This window comes from Doryrhamphus excisus, chromosome 9 (assembly GCF_030265055.1).
Source record: "Doryrhamphus excisus isolate RoL2022-K1 chromosome 9, RoL_Dexc_1.0, whole genome shotgun sequence".
Taxonomy (NCBI): Eukaryota; Metazoa; Chordata; class Actinopteri; order Syngnathiformes; family Syngnathidae; genus Doryrhamphus; species Doryrhamphus excisus.
Window position 1 is genome coordinate 2,862,556 of NC_080474.1, and position 24,571 is coordinate 2,887,126.

General features: G+C 42.4%; 1 protein-coding gene across 2 annotated transcripts in view; it reads right to left on the reverse strand.

Annotated features, from left to right (window-relative positions):
- Nucleotides 1–3,038: 3,038 nt before the first annotated feature.
- The window catches only part of scn1laa (sodium channel, voltage-gated, type I-like, alpha), a 29,001-nt gene continuing 7,468 nt past the window's right edge, over nucleotides 3,039–24,571 (reverse strand). The window contains exons 7-27 of one of the 2 annotated variants that reach the window (XM_058081831.1): nucleotides 24,132–24,395; nucleotides 23,992–24,055; nucleotides 23,784–23,925; nucleotides 21,775–21,981; nucleotides 21,063–21,308; nucleotides 18,399–18,740; nucleotides 16,852–16,972; nucleotides 16,532–16,770; nucleotides 16,283–16,456; nucleotides 15,846–16,202; nucleotides 15,214–15,696; nucleotides 11,621–11,753; nucleotides 11,381–11,535; nucleotides 11,120–11,293; nucleotides 9,892–10,014; nucleotides 8,736–9,011; nucleotides 8,615–8,671; nucleotides 8,399–8,536; nucleotides 7,108–7,212; nucleotides 6,769–7,039; nucleotides 3,039–6,688 (exon numbers count right to left, since the gene is read on the reverse strand). In XM_058081831.1, coding sequence (XP_057937814.1) covers nucleotides 5,541–6,688; nucleotides 6,769–7,039; nucleotides 7,108–7,212; nucleotides 8,399–8,536; nucleotides 8,615–8,671; nucleotides 8,736–9,011; nucleotides 9,892–10,014; nucleotides 11,120–11,293; nucleotides 11,381–11,535; nucleotides 11,621–11,753; nucleotides 15,214–15,696; nucleotides 15,846–16,202; nucleotides 16,283–16,456; nucleotides 16,532–16,770; nucleotides 16,852–16,972; nucleotides 18,399–18,740; nucleotides 21,063–21,308; nucleotides 21,775–21,981; nucleotides 23,784–23,925; nucleotides 23,992–24,055; nucleotides 24,132–24,395 — 5,219 coding nt within the window. In that variant the 3' untranslated portion in view covers nucleotides 3,039–5,540. The remainder of the gene's footprint in view (nucleotides 6,689–6,768; nucleotides 7,040–7,107; nucleotides 7,213–8,398; nucleotides 8,537–8,614; nucleotides 8,672–8,735; nucleotides 9,012–9,891; nucleotides 10,015–11,119; nucleotides 11,294–11,380; nucleotides 11,536–11,620; nucleotides 11,754–15,213; nucleotides 15,697–15,845; nucleotides 16,203–16,282; nucleotides 16,457–16,531; nucleotides 16,771–16,851; nucleotides 16,973–18,398; nucleotides 18,741–21,062; nucleotides 21,309–21,774; nucleotides 21,982–23,783; nucleotides 23,926–23,991; nucleotides 24,056–24,131; nucleotides 24,396–24,571) is intronic. The other variant, XM_058081830.1, reaches the window with a different exon arrangement.

Consider the following 24,571-nt stretch of genomic DNA (forward strand, 5'->3'; position numbering starts at 1 on the left):
GTTCATTATTTAAATTGTAATATAACGCATGTATCTGGATTGAATAAAACCTAATCTATATTTGCATGTTTTTTTCGGGAGCAAAGAGGCAACTTTGTTGTTGTCTTTGCATTGTTTACCCGTGGAATTGTATTTCCATGGGGGTGCTGGTTGTTACATAAGAGTGCATTGACTGCTACGTTTGAACTGTTGACGCCAACAGCGTCGATTCAACAGCGGGAGCCGCGTGTGTCCGGCACGAGGAGAGGCCCTGTCAGATATTATTTAGCCGCAACTGTGGCACATAATCGTTAGCTGCGATCAGCTGAAGCGTAAATCACGTTGGCGTTGGTGTCCGTCCCGGTGTCTGACACCAACGTGGTGTTTCGCCAGTCCTGACCCCGCAGCACACGCGGGGCGGCACGTCGCCTTTGCCATTCAAATGAGGTTTGGAATAAAACGTGGCGGAGAGTATTTACATGATTGAGGTGTTGCACGTTGCAAAAAGCAATAAATATTGCATGTGATGCTGCACTTACAAGGAATGCTTCTGAAAGGCTTTTAGAGGAAGACTGGTGGAATATGCACGCCCTGGGATGTGCTACTGGAGCGTTCTAATGGCCATCTCCATTGTGGTTTCGATGGAGCGTTATTGATCCCAATCATACTCGACCACGCGGGCCGCTTCCTCGCTAATCAACTTTTATGTGCAACATTAGCTTCGGCGTGCTTCGGCCGTGTCACTGACATAACCTTTGACCTCAACTGCGCCCTTTCTCACCTTTTTCCAAGCGAGTCTTTCACTCGGAAGACTTTCAGCGCTCAAGTCACGAATGTCGAGGAGCACAGGAGGAACTCGCCATTCCGAGCTGATCTAATGGAACGGACATCCCATCTGCGGCAAATAGAATTAGAGCTCTGATGGCTGACATTCTCACATTTCTCTGAGCACTCCGACGGTAGCCAAATTACACGGAACGGCAGCACGCTCGTGGGTCCCGCCTTTCACCACGATGCAAACACGTGGTGCAAACACTCGCCATGTTGCATCAAGACCTTTCCTCCGACTGAGTCACACAATCAAGCCAATCAGGTGCTGCGGTCACAATGACTGCACGCTAACGATGGCAAACTCCAGACCATCATCATGAGTCACCCTCTTGAGTCACTCCTCAAACTTGAGTCTTCATTCGGCACCCGTGAGACAGTGGAACTCGGGTCTTCCACGAGTCAGTGAAACTGGCGTCATGGTCAAAGCACAAGTCAGTGAAACTCCAATCTTTGTCCAGCACCTGTGAGTCAGTGGAACTTGAGTCTTCCTCGAATACCCATGAATCAGTGAAGCTGAATTCTTTGCCAAGTACTCACGAGTTAGCGAAACTTGCATCATAGTCGAACCACAAGTTAGTCAAACTCGAATCCTTGTCCAACACCCGTGAGTCAGTGAAACTGGAGTCATGGTCAGTGAAACTCCAATCTTTGTCGAGCACTCACGAGTCAGTGAAATGAGTCATGAGTCTTTCTCAACTAGTGAGAAAGACTCTTGGCAAGCCTTTGCCAAGTACCCACAAGTTGGTGAAACTTGAGTCGTAATCAAACCACAAGTCAGTGAAACTCAAATCTTTGTCAAAAACCTGAGAGTCGGCGGAACTCTTACTCGAGTACTCGAGTGTCAGTGAAACTCAAGTCAGGTCAATGTCAGGTCAATGTCAGGTCTTAGCACCTTCAACATCTTTAAACAATAAAACCGCTCTGAGCACACTCTGCATTGCCTCTCTTTTTCTTTTTCTCTTTGAGGAGTGCCAGTGTGACGACATTTACCCAAGCAAAACAGGTGAATGAAACTGAACGAGTACCCATGAGTCAGTCAAACTGAACGAGTACCCACGAGTCAGTGAAACGGAGCTCTTTGTTGAGCACTCTAGAGTGAAACTTAATACTTTGTAGAGTATCACGAGTCAGTGAAAGTCAGCTGGGATAGGCTCCAGCATTCCCGACCACCCGGGAAAATGGAAAAAGGACGGATGGTTTGGAAGTGGCGAGGGCAGTCACCCCAAAGCAACAGTCCATGTGATGAAGTAATCAATAACTGTATCACCATCCTCTTGTTTGTTGTACTTAGGCTGCCAGTACTACAGCTGTCACCAGCAGTAAAAAAAAACAAAACATGCTGGGCTGTCATGAAGATTTGGACTATTGTTAATAATTCATCCAATCTTCAGCCCACTTAAGACCCTAATTGTTTCCGGCAGAAACCACAGAGCTCACTCACAAACCAGAATAGAGCACGTTCATCATCACATCACGCACCGCAAATCAGAGCAGTAATAGGATGGCAAATACTGCGATACTGGATGTACACACTCACAATACGGTGAGCCACATTTGCAGTAACTCGTCATTCACGTCTCGGTATAGGCCATGCTTGGAATATGTACTTTACCCAACAATAACTCTTTAGAGTTATATATATATATATATATATAATAACTCTCTTCTCCACATTATTATTCATTCATTCATTTTCTACCGCTTTTTCCTCACAAGGGTCGCGGGGGGTGCTGGAGCCTATCCCAGCTGTCTTCGGGCGAGAGGCGGGGTACACCCCGGACTGGTCGCCAGCCAATCACAGGGCACGTATAGACAAACAACCATTCACACTCACATTCATACCTATGGACAATTTGGAGTCGCTAATTAACCTAGCATGTTTTTGTGGGAGGAAACCAGAGTACCCGGAGAAAACCCACGCATGCACGGGAAGAACATGCAAACTCCACACAGAGATGGCAGAGGGTGGAATTGAACCCTGGTCTCCTAGCGCGCAAACCACTCGACCGCCGTGCCACCCACATTATTATTATTATTATTATTATTATTTATTATTATACAGGAGCCAGGCAACAACATTACGTTGGCAATTTCACTGCTGTGTTATTGTACAATAACAATAAAGTCTATCTATATCTAGATATGCCAATTATGAATGACTTTGAAGTTAGAAAATAAAAGTATTAGTCATACTTGAGGTACATGTAGTCTTTATTCTGTTGGCTTTTCACTGAAATGGGTTACAGCAGTGTCTTGCATGCAGTATATCCATACACTACAGCATTATGCATATTTATGATGGGAGATATTAAATCCAAAACATTTCATCATCCATCCAAAAGCATGTATGTATTGAATGTTTTCATGACGTGCACAACATACGCTCGCATTCATGTATGAAACACTCCACTAAACATGGAACGGCTGTCAGTGACAAAAAAGCCACAAGTCAGATGTAAACACAAGTCGAGAGGACGTAGAATCCCGCATACCTCTAATTTTGATATTTATCGTGATAATAAAGATGGCCAGGTAAAAAAAAAAAAAGAAGAAAAAAAACGTTGAAAAAGTCCCGCCCAAAAGACACACGGGAATAAAAAGCACTGATGTCAGCAGTGGTCGTCATGTACCAGTCTCACAGACGTTTGTACCGAACCAATGTTATATATTGATATATATATTATTGATAACCCCAACCCGTGACAGGAGGGAAAGACATGAAACTTGTGTGCCACCTCCGCCCCACTAAGACAATATCACTGATAATGCATTGTCCGGCGTCTACTTTTAATTTGATGATAAACGTTGAATTGAATCAGCAATATGGAGGAACGGTACACTGGGAAACGCACAGTGACCTGAGATAACCTTCAGAAATATTAATGTGCAAAGTTTTCCCTGCCAACTGGCAACTGATGAAGCGACACCACACCGACGGGTCGGTGGAGCCAAAAAAAACCCACAAAAACGCTTTTGTCGTTTGTAACAGTCCTTCTTGACAACAAACGTTACGCAATCAGAAAGTTTGTCACTTCCCCTTTAAATATTTGGTAAGAAACATGCAGCGTGCAAATCTTGGCTTCCTCACAGCTTGTTCGTCTTTTCCCATTGGCTCCTGTTTTCAACTTTGAAACTGCACTTTTTTGGGGGGAACCGCTTATCCGAGGTCAGGTCATGGGGGGCCGCAGCCTAAACAGGGAAGCTTCCCTCCAGACTTAACCACTTCATCCATTTTCTGTCGGCGGATCCTGAGGCGTTCCCAGGTCAATTGTGAGACATAGTCTCTCCAAATGTCCCAGGTCTCCCTGACCAGATGCCCGAGCCACCTCATCTTGGTTCTACTGGTGGTTCCTCCCGGATGACAGTGCGTCCCACCTTATCTCTAAGGGACAGCCCAGCCACCCTATGGAGATATAAGTCATCTGGGTCATCTTGTCCACAGGTGAGGGTAGGAACGTAGATCCACCTCTAAATTGAGAACCATGCAGAGTCCACATCACTGCAGACGCTGCACCAATCCGCTTGCCCATCTCACGTTCCATCCTTCCCTCACTCGTGGCCAAGACTCCACTTGGGGCAGGATCTTATCCCATACCCGGAGATGGCAGTCAACCCTTTTCTGGGCAAGGACCATGAACTCGGACTTGAAGGTGCTGATTCTTATCCCGGCTGCGAACCAAATCCGCCAGGGGTGCCCTTCTTACCGATGCTGTTCATTACTTTTATGGGCAGAATTCCTCACGGCAGCCAGTGCCCCTGAGGGGTTCCGGTTTGATGGCTGCACGATTGGGTCTCTGCTTTTTTTCAGATGATGTGGTCCTGCTGGCTTCATCGAGCAGTGACCTTCAAGTCTGACGCAAATGTTCATGTAAACGAAGGGAACTGAATGGATGGCAACCGGTTGTCTTTGAAGACATTTAAAATCTACGTTGGACCCACGCCAGTCTAGATAGAACAGCTCCAGTCTGAGAGCTCGGTGCAAGATCCAATTTATTCATCATGCAGGTTCCAGACATCGTCCAATGACGATGGCGAGGATACAATGGATACGATGGTCGTTTGGATGGTATCGCCTTCGCCTCTCAGACTAGAACTGTCCTATCCGGTCCGACCGGTTTATGTCCCACCTGGTCTTTAAAAATGCTCGGATGACAATGAGCTGGATGAGTGAGAATATTCGACGTAACAGAGAAGCGAACAAACGTTCCGACCGTGTACACGTGTTGGCAAGAAGAAGCGTTGCAGCAACATCTGAACTTCTAGAAAAACAGTTGGTACGCATGCAGAAAGAACATGAACTGCAGCATCGTCTGGTGGACTTTTCAAGTATTCTACGCGCTATTTTGCAGCACAGCCAGCGTCGGAGCAATTCTCGTACCCCTGAAAGAACACCTAAAAGTAAAAAGTAAAAAAAAAAAAAGTGTATAAAAAGGCAATTAGTCGTGCTGTCAGAAGACGGAGGCAACAGAAGAGTCGGTGATATAGTTGGAATCCAAGACACGGAATATCAAGACACGAGCTGCAACAGAATTTCAAGCATGAACTAAAGTGTTTTCTGGAACGCGTCCCACACCCATAAATCCCTCCTGAAAGATGCCTTCACTGCCACCTTCCCGTTAGGCACCAACCATTCAGGTTCTTTGGCTTAGAGGTCCATACCACCGGGAGTCCGTAGCCGCTGTAAACATTTTAGTCATGAATCCCAACGTCTTTGCGGCATCTCGACATTCTCAAGCATCCCGATCGGTGACATCCTTGCCCGTGAGCTCCAGTTCGCTATTGTCTTTTTCCGACGTGTTCCTCCCGCTTGTTGTCACGCTGTTACAAGAAGGTTGAGACAGAGTTGAAGACTCTTTCTTGTCTGTGACCGGATCTTCCTTGTCGACGGGCTTCTCGTCCTTGGGGATGTCGTCTTTGGCTTTCTCAGTCGCCAACCTCCTCAGATGCTCTCTGAAGGCTCTCTGGATGATCACGGCCGAGGTGTCCTCCTGCTTGCGGCGGAGCGTGGTGGTGATGGGCTCATACGACAGTTTGGAAGGATTGGAGGCCATGAATCTCTCTTCCATTTGTGCCCTCAGGATGTCCATCTCCCCGCCCTCGCCAAGAACCCGTTTGGTGAAGGCAAAGAGGATATCCAGGCAGTGGATGCGTTCCCCACTCACCATGGGAAGGTCCATGGAGATCAATTCGATCCTGTTAGGCGTGGCTATACGTAACGGCGGGTCCAAAGCGTCAGCAAAGTCCGAAAGCTTGTTGTATTCCATAAACTGCGTTGCATGCGGATCAAACTTCTCCCAAACCTCGTAGAACATTTCAAAATCGTCCTCACTCAGCGGGTCGGCGCTCTCCTCAGTGGCCACGCCAAAGTTCTCCAGAATGACCGCAATGTACATGTTGATGACAATCAGGAAGCAGATGATGATGTAGCTCACAAAGAAGGCGATGCCCACGGAAGGGGAACCGCAGTCCCCTTTGACGGAACTGCCGGGATGCTCCATGGCGCTGTCGCAATCATCTTCGTACTTGTTGAGGATCGGGGCGAGCAAGCCGTCCCACCCGGCCGAGGTGGTGATCTGAAACAGGCAGATCATGCTGTTGCCGAAGGTCTCGAAATTGAAAAGGTCGTCGATGCCGCCTTCCCGCTTCACGTACGCAAAGTTTGACATGCCAAAGATGGCGTAGATGAACATCACCAAAAAGAGCAAGAGGCCAATGTTGAACAGGGCAGGAAGTGACATCATCAAGGCAAACAAGAGCGTGCGGATCCCTTTGGCACTTTTAATAAGGCGAAGGACGCGTCCGATTCGAGCCAGTCGGATGACCCGGAACAAGGTGGGCGACACAAAATATTTCTCAATCAGCTCCGAGAGGGACATACCTGAGGAAGGAAAGCAAACGCTGTTAGCAAAGCGTACACGCGCACACCAGGAAGTAGCGCAACATCTCGTATCGTCGTACCGATGATGGACAGAACCACGACGATGAAGTCAAACACATTCCAACCGTTTGTGAAAAAATACTGGCGCAGCGCGATCATCTTCAGCAAACACTCGCCCGTGAAGACGCAGATGAAGACGCCGTTGATCCAGCTGAGGATTTCCTTCTTTCGATCGGACTGGTCGTCCGTTTCCACCATCATGGCCACCATGTTCAGCCAGATCAGAACCATGATCACGACATCAAACGCTTGCTTGGTGGTGATGTCGAAGATGTAGCCTTGGAACTTGTTCTGAAAGCAAGCAGACAGGCCATGAAAAGGAGAACGACCACCGAGTGAAAGATGAGCTTGCTGCGTACCGATGGTCTGGGGATCGGTTTCTGGGGCTTCTTGGAGCCCAGCTTTTTCATGGCGTTGTAGTACTTCTTCTGTTCTTCGGTCATGAAGATGTCTTGGCCTCCAAAGTATAGAGCGGATGAGAGGAACAATGAAATGACGGAAAAAACGAACAGTGGGCAAGCTGAAATATTCAATCTGAGATGAAACTGGTTGTATTTTAGGGTTAGGGCTCAGGGTTTAGGGTTTAGGGATTAGGGTTAGGAGAGTTTCGTGCAGGGGTGGGCAAATATTTTGACTCGTGGGATAAGTGGAGTACACAAAATTGTCTGGGAGGCCAGAACATACATTTAACACACACACTATTTTATGCCTAGAATTTTCTGTGTGGCTGCACAGTGGTTGAGTGGTTAGCATGCAGGCCTCACAGCTAGGAGACCCGAGTTCAATTCCACCCTCGGCCATCTCTGTGTGGAGTTTGCATGTTAGATAGATAGACTTTCTTTATTGTCATTGCACAATAACGCAGCAGTGAAATTGCCAACAAAATGTCGTTGCCTGGCTCCTTTATAATAATAAATAGTTATAGTTATATAATAGTTTATATATATATATATTAATATATAATACATATAAAATAAAATAAAATAAAATAAAATAAAATAAAATAAAATAAAATAAAATAAAATAAAATAAAATAAAATAAAATAAAATAAAATAAAATAAAATAAAATAAAATAAAATATTAATATATATAATAGTTATATACTTAGTTATTTTTATTTTCTTGTCAAAACATCAAATTTTAGGGCAAAAGTACTTTGAATATAATGGAATTTGCAGGTAAACAAGGAAGTCCTTGATTTGATTCATATTGGTATTTATATCGTTATTAATTGGACGTACACAAAATATAATAAATAATGTGGAGAATAAATAGATGACATCAAATATGAACAATGTACAGCGTAAATAGTAATTTATACAAATAATTTAAATAATTTAGAATAAATAATAATTTAGTTTTGCGTGTGCGTGTGGGCGGGTAGAGGGGCTTATTTGGCATTTTTATTTATCAATGAAAGAAAATGATGTTCTCCCCGTGCATGCAGGGGTTTTCTCCGGGAATTGAACTCGGGTCTCGGCTTATTTTCAGAGAAAAAAAAAAAAAAAAATGAATTTTTTTTGGACTCCATATGTGTGAATGTGGGGGCCCGTGAATGCTGAGTTATGCTTATTTACTGTGTCTGAGATTGTGTCCCTGAATGCCTCCTGGCAAGACAACATGTAGTCATAGAAATATAAAATACTTATCTTTTTCTTCTGCTGGTTGAAATTGTCTATGATGACGCCAATGAAGAGATTGAGAGTGAAGAATGCTCCGAAAATGATGAACACAACAAAATACAGATACATCTTCAGGTTGATCTCATATGCGGGCTGTTCTTCAGGCTGGAATATGATCATAGTACATTTATCATCTTTGGGTGTTGGAAAAGTGGAAAAGCAAAATGCCAGAGTCATCATCACCTTGCTTGGGGAGTCTACTGCAGCATACATGATGTCCATCCAACCCTTGAAAGTAGCCTGTGTGCGTGTTGCATTTTAATGTCGGATCTCACGAGAGAGATGTACCTCGGTATGTACTCACCACTTGCAGCAGCGCCAGGTAACCCAGTCCCACATTGTCAAAGTTGATTTTTAAATTCTTCCAACGAGCTGCCTCCTTCCCCAAAGCCAGACATGCCGTCATGTTCTCCACCTCTGAGGGCAGAAAACGCTCTTCTGTGTATCTGTTGACGCAGTGGTAGTACTTCCCCGCAAACAGGTTGACGCCCATGATGCTGAAGATGAGCCAGAAGATGAGGCACACCAACAGCACGTTGAAGATGGAAGGAATGGCCCCCAGCAAGGCGTTGACCACCACCTGCACAACGTCAAATGGCACAAGACATCCACTTCATCCACGGAACATCTCATGCGTGAGAGAGCGAGATTAATTACAAAGTACAGGGTGCTGTTGTTCCAAGTGAAAGGTCTTGTGAGCGTTAGTTATCTCTGCTGTAGATAAGCACACACATCTGAGCGGAAAATATTCCATTCCTAACATGGGACACATGTCACTGTTGGTAACAGCATTGTAATGAGTTAGATCCGGGATTCTGGTCTCACACTGGGACCCACATTTTCCAAAGGTCACATGGTTCAGACCCAGTTTTATTTATGTCACTTTTATGTTTATTTTACATTATTTTGTACACTTTCATCTACAGTAAGTTATTTATTTTAAATAACTTAAAATTATTTTATTTGTATGTTATTTTATTTACATCATTTTAATTTTCTTTGTAATTATGTTAAACATTTTTTTTATTTTACTTTATTTAAACTAATTTTGTACACTTATTTAAGTCATTTGTATGTTATTTACTTAAAATGTTTTTTTTTTTACACTTTTATGTTGGTCGTTTCAATTATTTAAAAATATTTTTCTTTCTATTTTTATTAATGTTTAAAATGATTTTTTTTAACTATTATTTTTATATGTATTATTTATGCCTTTATTGATGTGTTTGTCTCCAGCACCCCCCACCGACCCTTGTGAGGATAAGCAGTAGAAAAAGAATGAATTAATAAATGATGTGTTTATTGTATTTATTTATTTCATTTTCAAAGCCAGCAAAAGTATTTGTTTTTTAAAATGTCGTCTTAGGAAACATGAATAGACATCAATCATTCTAATTCTGGAATAATTTATTGAGGTATTTTATCAAGAAAATGAGGAAGCATTGGAATAAACGACTCACCCTCATGCCCTCGAACCTGGACAGGGCTCTCAGGGGCCTCAGGGCTCGCAGGGTTCTGAGAGACTTGATGGCGCCAAGTTCAGCAAAGCCCATGGCGTTGGCCGTCAGGCTGACCAGAGACACCTGGAACACACCGACGACCAGCGTCACACACGCTGGCCCACGTCCACTCAGTTCCAGACCCCCCGGGACTCAACAGAGCTTATGACTTGGAAAGACTCGACCATTTCTAGACTTCACACTTGACCTGACTTTTCTGTTATGATGTCTACGATATTGGGTAATAGGTAATTGTAAAGGTGACTATAGGGGTGTTATTTCATGTCTTGAGGGCTCTAATAACACCAAAAAGCACATTTTCATTACAACCAATATGTCTTATTTTCTCTTATGATGTCTACTATATTGGGTAATAGGAGTGTAAAAGTCATTATAGGGGTGTTATTTCATGTCTAGGGGCTCTAATAATGCCAAAAAGCGTATTTAGAGAGTAGCAAACAGGTTTTCTTTACCCAATATGTCTTATTTTCTTTTATGATGTCTACTATAGTGGGTAATAGGAGTGTAAAAGTGATTATAGGGGTGTTATTTCATGTCTAGGGGGCTCTAATAATGCCAAAAAGCGTATTTAGAGAGTAGCAAACAGGTTTTCTTTACCCAATATGTCTTATTTTCTCTTATGATGTCTACTATATTGGGTAGTAGGAGTGTAAAAGTGATTATATGTTATATATATATGTTATTTCATGTCTAGTGGGCTCTAATAATGCCAAAAAGCATATTTAGAGAGTAGTAAATAGGTTTTTTATGCCCGATATGTCTTATTTTGTCTTATGATGTCTACTATATTGGGTAATAGGAGTGTAAATGTGACTATAGGGGTGTTATAGCATGTCTTGAGGGCTCTAACAACATCAAAAAGCATATTTTGAAGGTGGTAAATAGATTCATTAAGCCCAATATGTCTTATTTTCTTTTATGACGTCTACTATATTGAGTAATAGGAGTGTAAAGATGACTATGGGGTGTTATTTCGTGTTTTGAGAGGTCTAATAACATGAAAAATCATATTAAGAAGGTTGTAAACAAGTTGTCTATACCTAATATGTCTTATTTTGTGCTCTGACCTGCACAGAGTAGCAGAGTAGGTAACATAGTAGGTAGTAGTGGTAGGATAGTGGAGGTAATATGGTACAGTGTAGTCATAGTTGAGGTGATGAGTACTTACAGCAACAATGAGGAAGTCCAGCCAGCACCAGGCGTTGGTGAAATACTTGGCAAAGCCGTAGGCCACCCACTTGAGTAACATCTCCAAGATGAAGATGTACGTGAACATCTTGTCGGCGTACTCCAGCACGGTTTTAATGTTCTTCCTGGTCTCAATGTAGACATCCTCAAAAGCCTGGACGTGGACCAAATGGAGGAGATCCACTTAGCGGGAAGAAGGCCCGTGAGAAGAATGGTGGTTCCAAGGTAGAAATTGACTTACCAGAGCACCGCTGCTCAGCAGGATCATGAAGATGATGAAGCTCTCAAACCAGTTGTGCTCCACAATCCGGAAACAAGTCTTTCTGAGAGTCCACCACATCTTCCAGCGGCCCACCTCCACATTGACTTGACAGCACTGAAACCTTTGAACGCAGCCTGAGCAGGAAGAAAGCACAGGAGCTCCACTACTTGGAGCACAGAGCTTCATAGCGTAGGTCTCCTTTGGACTCATCATACTCACCGTTTGGAAAGCAGCCGTCGGGCTCCATGGATTCCTCCAATTCCAAGTCCACCGACTCTCCTCCCTCCCTGTTGTCCCCAAAGTCCACCGTGCTGCCCTCAGACGAGCTGAGCTGGCCATCGTCATCCACCATCTAATCGCATGGAGCCAAACCAACATCTGACTGTTAGGACAGTAGGAAGACATTGCCGTGGAGGGCTTCAAAAATACATTTTCATGACCTCTCACGCAGAAATACTGAAATGACTGACGTTCTAAGTAGAGCTTCAACATGCAAAGAAGACATGGCGGTGAGACAAAAAACATTATTTATTGCACAGAAGCATTACAATGAAATCAGCTTAGCCTTAGTATGTGTACTAGATTGGGTAGTAAGAGTGTAAAAGTGTCTATAGGGGTGTTATTTCATGTCTGGAGGGCTCTAATTATATTAAAAACGGTATTTGATATATAGTACACAGATTTTCTATGCCTAATAGGTCTTATTTTCTCTTCTGATGTCTACTATATTGGGTAATAGTAGCGCAAAAGTGCCTATAGGGGTGTTACCTCATGTGTAGAGGGCTCTAATAATGTTAAAAAGCATATTTAGAAGGTCTTAAATCGTTTGTAATGCCTTAAAAGTAATTTTTTATGTGTACTATATTGGGATAGGAGTGTAAATGTGTAACAATTAAACAGTTAATTAAACAGTTTGTAATTCCTAAAAAGGTCTGTGTGTGTTTTTTCTTGTTATGTCTACTATATTGGGTAATAGGAGTGTAAATGTAATTATAGGGGTGTTATTTCATGTTTAGAGGGCTCTAACAATTTTACAAAGCATATTTATAAGGTCTTAAATCGTTTGTAATGCCTTAAAAGTCATTTTTTAATGTGTACTATATTGGGATAGGAGTGTAAATGTAATTATAGGGGTGTTATTTCATGTTTAGAGGGCTCTAACAATTTTACAAAGCATATTTATAAGGTCTTAAATTGTTTGTAATGCCTTAAAAGTCATTTTTTATGTGTACTATATTGGGATAGGTGTGTAAATGTCACTATAGTGGTGTTATTTAATGTCTAGAGGGCCCTAATGATGTTAAAAAGCATATTTAGAAGGTGGTAGAGAAGTTTGTTATGCCCAATATGTCTTATTTTCTATTATTATGTCTACTATTTTGGGTAATACGAGTGTAAAGGTGGCTATATGGGTGTTATTTCATGTCTAGAGGGCTGTAATAATTTTGAAAAAAGCCCATTTAGAAGGTGGTTTATCATGTACATGTCTTATTTTCTGTTATTATGTCAACTATATTGGGTAATAGGAGTGTAAAGGTGGCTATAGTGGTGTTATTTCATGTCTAGAGGGCTCTAATAATGTATTTATTTATTTACAAGAAATATCCGAGTGTAGTTTGATGCAGAGCAATCAGCGCAAAGTGTGAGCCCAATAAGAGACGGATGATTGCATAGGAATAAAAGTGATCCGTGTGGAGCAGAGGCAGTGTTGGATGAAAGGATGCGATGTATAAACGGTCCAAGCGGTGTAATGTAATGATGAGAAGATCATGTGGAGTGTTCTGTCTGTCAGGGTTGAAGCCAGGGTGTGTCCTAAGAGCGAGTCCTGGGACGGGCTAATGCAGTGCGGGGAATGATATAAGCATGTTGCTGCCATACGCTCCCGGCACTAAGCTTAATGTGTTTACGCCAGCAATTACGCTCCAGTCTTACCACTCTCAACCTCTCACTGCTTTGGGAGCACAAATAAATAGCACACACAATTAATATTACACTACTTTTGCAATGGAAACCTCTCCTTTGCAAGCGTGAACCAAGGAAAAAGACATTTTCTGTGTCAGTAAAGACACGCCCACAAATGTAGAATGAAGTTAAGCCAAAATGGGCAGCCTGCTAAAAGGCTCTGTGTGATTAGAGGACATCTCCATGATGAGTGCAATGTCCAGTAAAGTGCTCCCTCACTGTGCACTATGCTGCAGGACAATGTTTTTGGCCAACATGTGTTAGAGCAGAGTATCCTGTTTCCTCCATCCGAACTAAGCAAACACTTCTTCAGGGGAACATCCACCTGCCTTCAGACCTCCATGCTACATGCTATTTCCATGTCTGTATGTCTCCTTGCTCTAGGGGTGTCTTCTATGGCCTTCATTATCTATGATGATCACCACATCTACTGTATATCTATCGCTACCATGGGATGTCTGCAGCAATAATATCCACACTGTATGCTTCAATTCAATAGACAATTACTACCCCAATGCTCAATATGTCTTATTTCCAGTTACTATATCGACTATATTGGGTAATAGGAGTTTCAAGGTGATGTCTAGAGGGCTGTAATAATGTTGAGGAATGTATTTAAGAAGGTTGTAATTGATTAGAGATATATTCCAAGTTAGTGATCTAAGGAATTAACATCAAATTTATTTCTTCTCAAATTAAGAAGCCAAAAATGTGCCACCTGGAGGTAAGAAGGACTGGAAGAAATGAGGAGGAGCCCTAATGAAATATCATGACATGACGACTACCAGGAGAACCAGAATATAGCGGGGGAGGAGCCACCTGCTGTGGCCCAGGAAGGTGCACTGTATCCGGGCACGCTCTCCGAGCAGCCGCTGTGACGCCATGGAGGTCTCTGGCTGATAAGGTGGCTGATAAGGTTTTTTGTGTACTCCATGTTTTTTTTTTCTCCTCATCGCGGTGCATTTGGTACAAATACCCCAATGTCTTGCTGGGAAAGTGAATGTTTATTTACAAGTGAGCTCAGGGGATGTTAACGTCACAGACAGGAGAAAGACGAAGTGCTTGCTTTGGTTTCTTGCACATTACAGGTGATACCACCTGTTTGTTTGGTGGTTTTAGCCTGCCAACATGCCAATGTTTTTGCTGATGTTTTTAGCCAAAAATGCCAATGTTTTTGTTCAAAAATCCCGATGTTTTTGCCTAAAGATACCATTATTTTGGCCAAAGATACCAATGTTTTTAGCCAAAAAATGCCAATGTTTTTGGCCAAAAATACCAATGTTTTTGCCTAAAGACACCAATGTTTTTTGCCAAAAATGCCAATGTTTTGGCTGTTTGTTTGGTGTTTTTAGCCTGCCAACATGCCAATGTTTTTGCTGATATTTTTAGCCAAAAATGCCAATGTTTTTGTTCAAAAATCCCAATGTTTTCGCCTAAAGATACCATTATTTTGGCCAAAGATACCAATGTTTTTAGCCCAAAAATGCCAATGTTTTTGCCTAAAGATACCAATGTTTTTAGCCAAAAACGCCAACGTTTTGGGCAGAAGATGGCAATGTTTTTGCCTAAAGATACCAATGTTTTTAGCCAAAAATGCCAATGTTTTGGGCAGAAGATGGCAATGTTTTTGACAATATATTTGGCCAAACAGGCGCATGTGTTTGACCTAAATGAGGATGAGGAAAAGACAGAAAATGTAAATAGAACAGAAACTATAGTTTGAAAGCAAGGAAGTGGACATTTAGCACAGATAGAAATGGCACGTTGTCTACACACCTTCACGTAAATCTTGGTGGAAACTTCCGAACTATCTGTCAGCAAAGAAGAAGAAATGCCAAGCGCATCCTTACCACCTGGCATCCTCCCGCGTCGGACGACACACTGCTGAAGTCTTCCGTGTTGAGGTTTTCAAAGTCGGACTCCCCCGCCGCGATGGGCACGTTGACAGTCAGGCTGGGGTTGTTGATGAAGGACATGATGGAATCGTCCGTCTTGCTGCAGACGATGTACTTGTCCCCGCTCTTGTCCACTCCGGTCACGTCGCCGTTGCCGTTCCTTGGTAGCTCCTTGATGGTGTGGTTGGGGACGCCGTTGGGTCCCGAAGCTTTGTGGAAGTCATCAAGGGAAGACTTATCATCGCCCTGGTTTGGTCTGCTCTTCGTCAGATCGCTGCTGCTGCAGCTGCTCCGCAGCAACGATCTGACAAAGGCGATGCCGTTGTGGATCCGTCCGATCGCGATCTGCAAATTGTTGGTGTCGCTGTCGTCCTCTGTGGCGGCCAGGTTGTCGGCGCTGAAAGAACTCAGCAGCAAGGCCAGGAACAGGTTCAGCACCTGTCGGATGATGAGACGACGTATGATATGGACTTTGGAGCGTTACGGGTCGCAAAATGGCACACGTTCTAATCAAAAGCTTTGCATCATTTAGCTGGGCCTATCGATGAGCGGGACTCATGAATTGAAACAAGAGATGAAAAATGTACCACGAGGTTTCCAATAACCATGACCATCATGTAGACAATGATGCACATGGTTGTTCCAGCCACTTCCATGCAGTCCCACATGGTCTCTATCCACTCTCCACATAGCACTCGGAACACAATGAGGAACGAATGGAAGAAGTCATTCATGTGCCAACGGGGCAGAGTGCAGTCGCTGGAGATTTTACACACACACTCCTTGTAGCTTTTCCCAAAAAGCTGCATGCCCACCACAGCAAAGATGAAGACGATAATGGCCAGCACCAGCGTCAGATTGCCCAAAGCCCCCACTGAGTTACCAATGATTTTGATGAGGGTGTTGAGCGTGGGCCATGACTTGGCCAACTTGAACACTCGCAACTGTCAAGACAAAAAGACAAGCACAGAAACCGGATCAAAATAACCCCACGTATGGCTCGGTCGTGCATCGTGGAACTCACCAATCTGAACGATCTCAAGACGGACATGCCGACCACGTTGGCCAAGCACAGCTCCATCAAGCTCAAACTGACAATGATCCCATCAAAAATGTTCCACCCTTCCTGAAAGTAATAGTACGGATCCAAAGCGATGATCTTGAGGACCATCTCAGCCGTAAAGATGCCAGTGAACACCTTACCAAAAACACACACAGCGGCTTGTCACAACGATGATAGATCCCACTTCTCACGTCATACAACTTCTCTCACCATGTTGCCCACAACCAGGATGCTGGAGAAGCTCTTGGTCATTGGGTAATGCTCCATGGCCATGAACAAGGTGTTCAAGACGATGCAGATCGTTATGGTTAAGTCCACAAACGGGTCCATCACAATGAGTTTAACAATCTTCTTAATCTTCATCCAAGCTGGACAACATTCCCAGATGAGGAAGGTGTGTGCAAAGTCGTACCAGCAGGGGGGGCACTTCTGCCTCGATTCCTCCAGCTCTGTTGCAAAATAAACAAAGAACATTCTCAACATACAAAGAATCACAAGCAGGCTGAGATATGGTGGCCGCTCGTACCGACCTTCCACAGTGCTGGTTATGACACTTGCCACGCTATGAGTTCGGTCCCGGACCTCCGGGTGCTCGAGAACGTTTGCACCTTCCTGGTTTGTTCCTCCCTCCGTGTCCGTGGTGGTGTCAGCCTGTCGGGACCAACGTGGGTGTGAGTGTGGACAAGACGGACGAGTAACAACACTAAATGCTTTTACTAAACATTGAAGCATTGGTTGTGTGGCCTCCTTGGGATGGGAGAGCTTTTATTGTGTCAAAGCTGTGTTTGTATTATGAATATTTAGTGTGAGCACCATTGCTATCCAGCCATCCATCCATTTTCTACTCTGCTTGTTCTCACTTTGGGCGAGAGGCGTGTTGCACCCTGGACATGTTCCTGATGCTAACCACCAGGCCACCGTGCGGCACGCCATTGTTCTATAGCTCTGACTTATCCTCTTGGTCATGGAACTCTCCAAAGCGTCACACAGTCGGTGGACATTAAACACCTCGTGTTCCTCCACCCAGGGAGCTTGAGAATGTCTCACAGGTGCTCAGCTGATTTCAGGAGACTGACAGTCAATGGACACGGGATACAGGATGGAGAACTAGACCAGACAAGGATTATGCCGTTATATAGTACAGTAAACCTCGGATATATCGGATTCAATTGTTCCCACTGGTTTTGTCCGATATAAGCGAAATCCGTTATATGCGTATACCGGAAAATTTCCGTTTTACGCATATATCGGATTTATATCCGGTATATGCGTAAATCGGATTTTATCCGTTATAAAAAGGCACTTCCTTGACTATGTTTCCAATGTACCTGGACGCGCAGGCAACGCTGCAAATGACGTCGTATAGCGGCCTGTCACGATTCGGCGAATCGGAGCGCCACGATGCGGCCATCCGATATATGCGAGGGAAATTTAATGGAAATGCATTGGAACGGGACTGGAGATTTTGTCCGAAATAGGCGAAATCCGTTATAAAAAATCTGATATATGCAATGAATTTTTATTGGAAATGCATTACAGAAAAATCGGTTCTTTTTTATCTGTCCGTTGTGAGCGAATTTCCGATATATCCGAGTCCGATATATCCGAGGTTTACTGTACCTTCAACAGAACAGGTGGGGGCCAAACTTGACTAACTGCTGACTAATTGTAGCATGCGATGCCAGGAGTAAACACGTGCACGTGGAAGACCTTAACCATGTCCGTCACGGCACGTATCTTCAACTCTGCACAGTATGTGGTCCTGGCGAACATACATTCACAATATCAAACACTCCTTGATTTTCTGGATTTTGATTTTCTGATTTTTTTTTTGGAAATTCTGGACTACTGAAACCGCTGCCCCCCGCCACCTGGTCCCGGATAAGCAGAAGAAAATGGATGGAAGCATGGATGGATGAATAATGTAGTGTGACAAAAATGGCTGCACAAGTATGGATACTGTATCTATCAACCAGCGTTACAGTCCCCACTCATTGATCATATTTCAGCTTGTTTTTTTTTTTTTTTTTTATCATGTCACGGCAAAGAGGGACCAGAGAGGACAAGCCTTCCTTACTTTGTCTCTAGTGGAGCTCATATCTACTGTCACTTTAGGAAAGAAGCGGCCCAGGGGTGACAATGGGATAGAATGGGTCCCCATTAAGGACACCACCCCGTTGCAGTCTACAGAGCTGCGCTTGGTCCTGCGGGGCGAAAGGAGTGGATGTGGAAAGAAGCTGGACTGGCTGATGCTGCTGCTGTGGCGGGGGAAAAACAAAGAGTTCCTTCCGGTCTGGCTGTCTTCAAAAATGCTGTTCTCATCATCCGCAAAATCATTTTCTGAGCCCACGTCACTGAAAACGCTGGTCCTGCTGTTCCGTCTGGATGAGAATGGGGGTCCGTGAATACTCAGAAAGGACTAAGAGAGAAAGATATTCTTCAGTAGCAAGGACGAATACACGGCCGGCAACTTTCAGACGCTCATATCAACCAGGGCTGCCATGACGATGAGGATGAGGATGAAGCGTTGAGAAGAAAGCAAATGAAAAGCCGCATGTACCATGATGATGACCATGATGGAGGAAGTGGTCATGATGGTGATGGAAATAAAAAAGCATCTTGGTGACATCAGCAGCAGCAATGATGATGATGATGATCGTGATGATGATGACGATGAGAAAATGAGAAGCTATGGCGCCTTCATTCCATTTCATGAAAATAACAACACTTCCTGCACAAAGTACGTCAGCTGCCACATGCCATGCACAACACAAAAGCACATCATTAGGGCTGTCAATCCATGCCCGTACAGGAAGTCATCGCCTGTGCTACAATATTCTATCACCCCTCCACTGTTGCCAGCTCTGCTTTGTCCGAGGGACCTTGAACACACCTTCCAACAATCTCTCCCACGCTGCACATATCGATGACTATACGCTACTGGATTCTTAAAATCTCAGATGATAGTTTTGTTTTTAATGCGGCCCTAATACTCATTCATTCATCCAATCATTTACTAGCGCTTATCCTAATACTCGGTGGTAAAATGCTGATCACTCTAATGAATGTATGTTTTGCTAATGTGTTGAAAATCTTTCCTGGTGACAATGCTAGCGCTGCAAACCATTCATTCTCATTGTCACAAGCCTCCGTATTGCTGTCCTTGGCTATGCCTGCCGTTAAAAACAGCAGCTCACAACAATTGTGTCTCACAGTACAGGGGCTCGCATGTAAAAAACAAAAACAAAAACAAAAACGCTGGGTAGTTGGGACGCTCGTATGCTAAGGTAACACTGTATAAATGACCATTTAAAAAAATAACAGCAGTGCTCCGGTACATTCTCACTCTCCTCAATATTTGTTCCCGCTTGGAGCGTCAAAGTCATCGCTGCAAAGGTCGAACAGGACTTGCGCACGTCACTCGCGTGTCAACAAAAATAATGACGTGAGCGTAAACTTTGACAGCCCTAATAATAATAATAATAATAATAATAATAATAACTGAAGTATGATAATAATAAAGCTTATTGGCGGTACACTGCCTGCCCAGAACAAGTCACCACTGAAGCTAACAGGAAGCTAGCAGGTCATAAAAGTGTCCCATTGGATCATTAGCACATCTGGGAAATAACCAATCAAAGCAACTGGAATCACACATTGCACCGTGGTGAACAGAAATACATGTAGTGACTCGGCATTAGAGAGTCTCACCTTTGTTTTGGCCAGGCAGCGTAGAAAAGCATAGAAAAGTCAGCGCCTGCACAATCCAACCACACAACACGACTCCATCACGTGTACACCGGACACCATTCTACGTGGCATGAAGGACACAAACATGTTCTCAAGGCCCGGGCGCCATATTGCTGGAGATGGAACCCATGCTTTCTGATTTCACATTTTTCACTACATTTTTACTGATAATTGAATTGAATTGAATTGAATTTATTTTTATTTTCCTATTTTCCTTATTTTCCATTTAAATAAAGTTCTTTTTGTTGTAGTTTTTAATATTTTTCTAAAATATTTTAGGTATTGTATATTTATTTTACTTGGTATACATTCATATTATATTTAGTAAAACATAATGTGTTAAAAATAATCACAAAAAATTGACATTAAAAATGTTTACAGTATTTTAATGTATATTTTCATTGTTTATAATACAGTACTTTATAATATAGTTCTATTTTTCATTTTTATCTTTTTTATAATATTATTTAAAACATTATATGTATATACTATAACATTTTACATATAAAACGTTATATATTGATATTAAATTAAGTAAAAACCTATTTCTAAATTTTCTTTTAATATTGAATTATTTTTAAAATATTTGAAAATGTTTAAAATATAAAAATAATATTTTTTTATATCATTTGTAATATTATTTAAAGTATTATATATACCATAATGTTTTAAAACATATTTTATATGTTCATATTATATTAATTAAAAATAAGTGTAAAATTATTCTTTTAATTTAAAAATATTTGAAAATGTTAAAAATATGGAAAAATAATTACATATGTTTTTTAAATATTAGAAATATAAATAAAAATATTACTATATTATAAAGTAATATACAAAAAGTGAAAATGAAAAAAAATGAAAATATGTCTAAAAAATATGAGGCGGGTGAAGACAACGGACTGTTCCGGCGCTCCATGGTGTTTGAGGATCACCTCTTAGCAACTTTATGTTAAAGAGGGAGGAGATGCGAGTGGAAAGGGTTGTGAACCTGGTGGGCGGAGGAGCACTTCATGTCACGGTGGAGTAAGTTGGGCTCCATGGAGAAGCGGCATCGGGCCTTCTTCATGCTCTCCTGGGACTCGGATGCGGGGACCTTCTCTTCCTCCTTCCTTTTCCTTCGCCTGTTGCATCTCTCTTTGGCGCTCTTGGAGCTGAGCTTGGAGGTTTCCGAGGAGCTCTCGGCGCCGCCTGGACCGTCGCTGACCTCCCCGCGCTCGCCGGACACCGCCGCCGCCTGGGCGGGGACACAGCAGAATGTCAAGATCTCCGTTTGATCTCTCCTAACAAGATCAAGCATTTCTAGGATTGGATTAGAGAAGGTGACATTTCCCTTTCATGCAACAACAACGCCATCCTTTCACTAAAACGACGACAGCCACTCCATGTTCAGAGCTTAGACTTGAAATACTACAGGTTGGGGGAAAAATATCATATTATGGAAATAAAGTCAGAATGATGAGGAAAAACTGGAAAATGAAGACAAAAAATGGTGTTGTCAAGAAAAAAACGTTATGAGAATAAACTTGGAATATTATTATTATTAGTAGTAGTAGTGTAGAGTTGAAATATTCACAGAACAAAAGTGCTTATTTCAAGTCATAACATTATGAGAAAGCAAAAATAAAATGTTGTAATCTACGAATCAAATCCAAATATCAGAGAAGGAAAACGGATAGAAAGGATGATGGTGTCCGTCTGACCTGAGCGTCTTCCTGCTGCCGTCTGAGCTGCTCCAACACAGCCTGAAACTCCTCCTCCTTCTCCTGAGCCTCCTTGATGGTGGCCTGGCTCTGCTCCTCGTACGCCATGGCCACCACGGCCAGGATCAGGTTGATGAGGTAGAAGGAGCCCAGGAAAATCACCAGCACGAAGAACACCATGTACGGCTTTCCCGACGCCCGCAGCGTCTGTTCCGGCAAACACACAAGTTTATAATCTACTCAGATTTACTGTTTACATTTTACACATACGTAGTATTACAGATGAAATAACATGAACTGTTTTGTTTAAATATTAAACAAAAAAAACAATAAACGTTCAATTAAATCAGTGCCTTGATATTGTGCATTATTTCCAGGCTTTTGCAGGCAAAAAATGTTTGTTAATTTTTAAATTTGGTCACTTTTTCTGTTAACCTCTAATTATTCTTCTAACATTATGTTCTTTACAAGTGCATGTAAACTTTTGTACACAAAGTACTATATAAAAGTATGCATTTTTTCCAGGCTTTTGCAGGAAAAAAAAAGATAATAATAAAATAAAAGTACTGTCATTCAAATAAAGAAATGAGTGCTTTTATAAGTGTGCATGTTCCATAAAACAATATGGCAGGCTGAGTCGGGTCCTGGGACGTGACTGTGATGGAAGAAGGTCTCCAAGAAGACATGTCAGACGTAAACAGATGTGAATAGACGTAAATGAGACATAAATAGACGTACTAAATGAGACGTAAATAGATGTTAATAGACGTAAATGAGACATGTTGGGGGTCAATATATGTTTGTTTGGACCAAGGGTCAGACAGCACAAGCTAAACGTCACAAAGCGCCTTTGAAAGGCGAAGCGCTCATCCGTCATCCCGTGTTTGTCTTTCTTCCTCCTGCACCTGCTCATCACTCCCACCTTGCCTTTCTTTTGGCACGGTAACGTGAGAAGCCGAGCGGCCTTTGGGAAAGACAAAGGGGTTGAACAAACAGATGAGGTGAAGGCAAAGCACAAAGGCCGAGGACAATGAAGCACATTGGGGCTGCCGTACCGAGTTATGTGGCCCCCAAAGACTTTCTCATTTGATTTGATTTATTTATTGTATTTCATTTTTTTGACAATATTTTAATACACATTTTTATTTATTTAATTTTTTTCTTTATGTAGCACCTCTTAATATCATTGTAGTGTTTGTTTTATTGGTAATATTATTTAAATATATACATATGCATGTATACATATATTTTTTACTTTTTTAATATTCATATTATATTAAGTAAAAATATATATATTTAAAAAAAGACACTTATTCTTTCTTGATTCATGTATATACATATATATTAGGGCTGCAAATGGATAAAAAGATTTGATCGTGATTAATCACACTTTGTTCATAGTTAACTCGGAATTAATCACATTTTAATCGCAGATAGAAATACATTATTATCTAGAATAAGTAGGGGAAGTTTCTTTGGAAGTGCAACTACAACGATAATTACGTATTTGTATTTGCTGAACGTTTGTGGCCGAGTTTTAAGAGCTAATATGCTAATAATAAAGAAAAGTAGTTGTACAAAAATATGCTTGCTGACTGTATGTTTTAAAATAATGGCCCAAAATTCCAAAAGTGATAGAATTTTCCATAAAATTGGATGTAATTATTGTTGTAGTTGCACATCAAATCGTTTACCACAAAGTTTTTCTGGCTAAATGTATTGTGTACATTTTGACAAAGGCCTGGAAAAAAGGCACTTATCTTTGTTTGATTTGGATGCTTTTTAAAATATTTGTATATATATTTTTTTTTTTATAAAATAAACTTCTATGTACTTGATATAACATTCTATATATATAAGTATAGCTATATTTCTTATTCTTTTAATTAATTCTATTTGGAATGAATTTGTAATGAATTTAGTTGGGGTTTGTTGGTAAAAGAAAAAGCCAAGTGTGATGTAATGTGTGAGTTTGACACCCCTGCGCAAGTGGTGCGGTGTGTGCCTGCCTGCTGGTAGAGGTTCTCCCAGTAGTCCTGCGTCATGAGTCGAAAGAGCGACAGGAAGGCCCATCCGAAGGAGTCGAAGCTGGTGTAGTCGTAGTCCGGGTTCTTCCCCACCTTGATGCAGGAAAAGCCCTCAGGACACTGCCTGCAGGAAAAGCACGGCACACCTCACCTTCCGCACCCCTGCTCGGTTTAGCTGATCTTTTCTTACCCGGCCTCGCTGCCGTTCCCACACAGCAAAGGATCCCGCTTGTCCGGCAGGTAGTAGTGGTTCCCTGCACGAGGGCATGGCACGTTACCGCCGCACATCCCAAGTCAGCCTTCATTGCATCATCCCCGGACTATACTCACGCCGATCCAGCGAGTACTCGGTCCAGTTGAAGGGCGCTTCATGGGGAGCGGGTTCCGTGGCGTTGAGGAAGGCGTCGTCGGAGTAGGTGGTGTTGAGCACGGAGTGGTTGTGTACGGGCATGAAGACGCACTTCTGCTTCAGGTGGCCCATGAATAACTGGAGGCCGATCAGTGCGAACACGCTCAAGCAGAAGACGGTGAGGATCATCACGTCCGACAGCTTCTTCACTGACTGGAACAATGCGCCCACGATGGTCTTTAGACCTAAACAACACACGCACATGCTTATTGGATATTTACTAAATCATCATTTTAAATACTCACTAAAATATACTTTTTAATACAGTAGCTTCATCTTTTATTGTCAATATTATCTCAAAAGTATATATTATATATATATATATTTATATTATATTCAGTAAAAACTATTCTAAAAATAC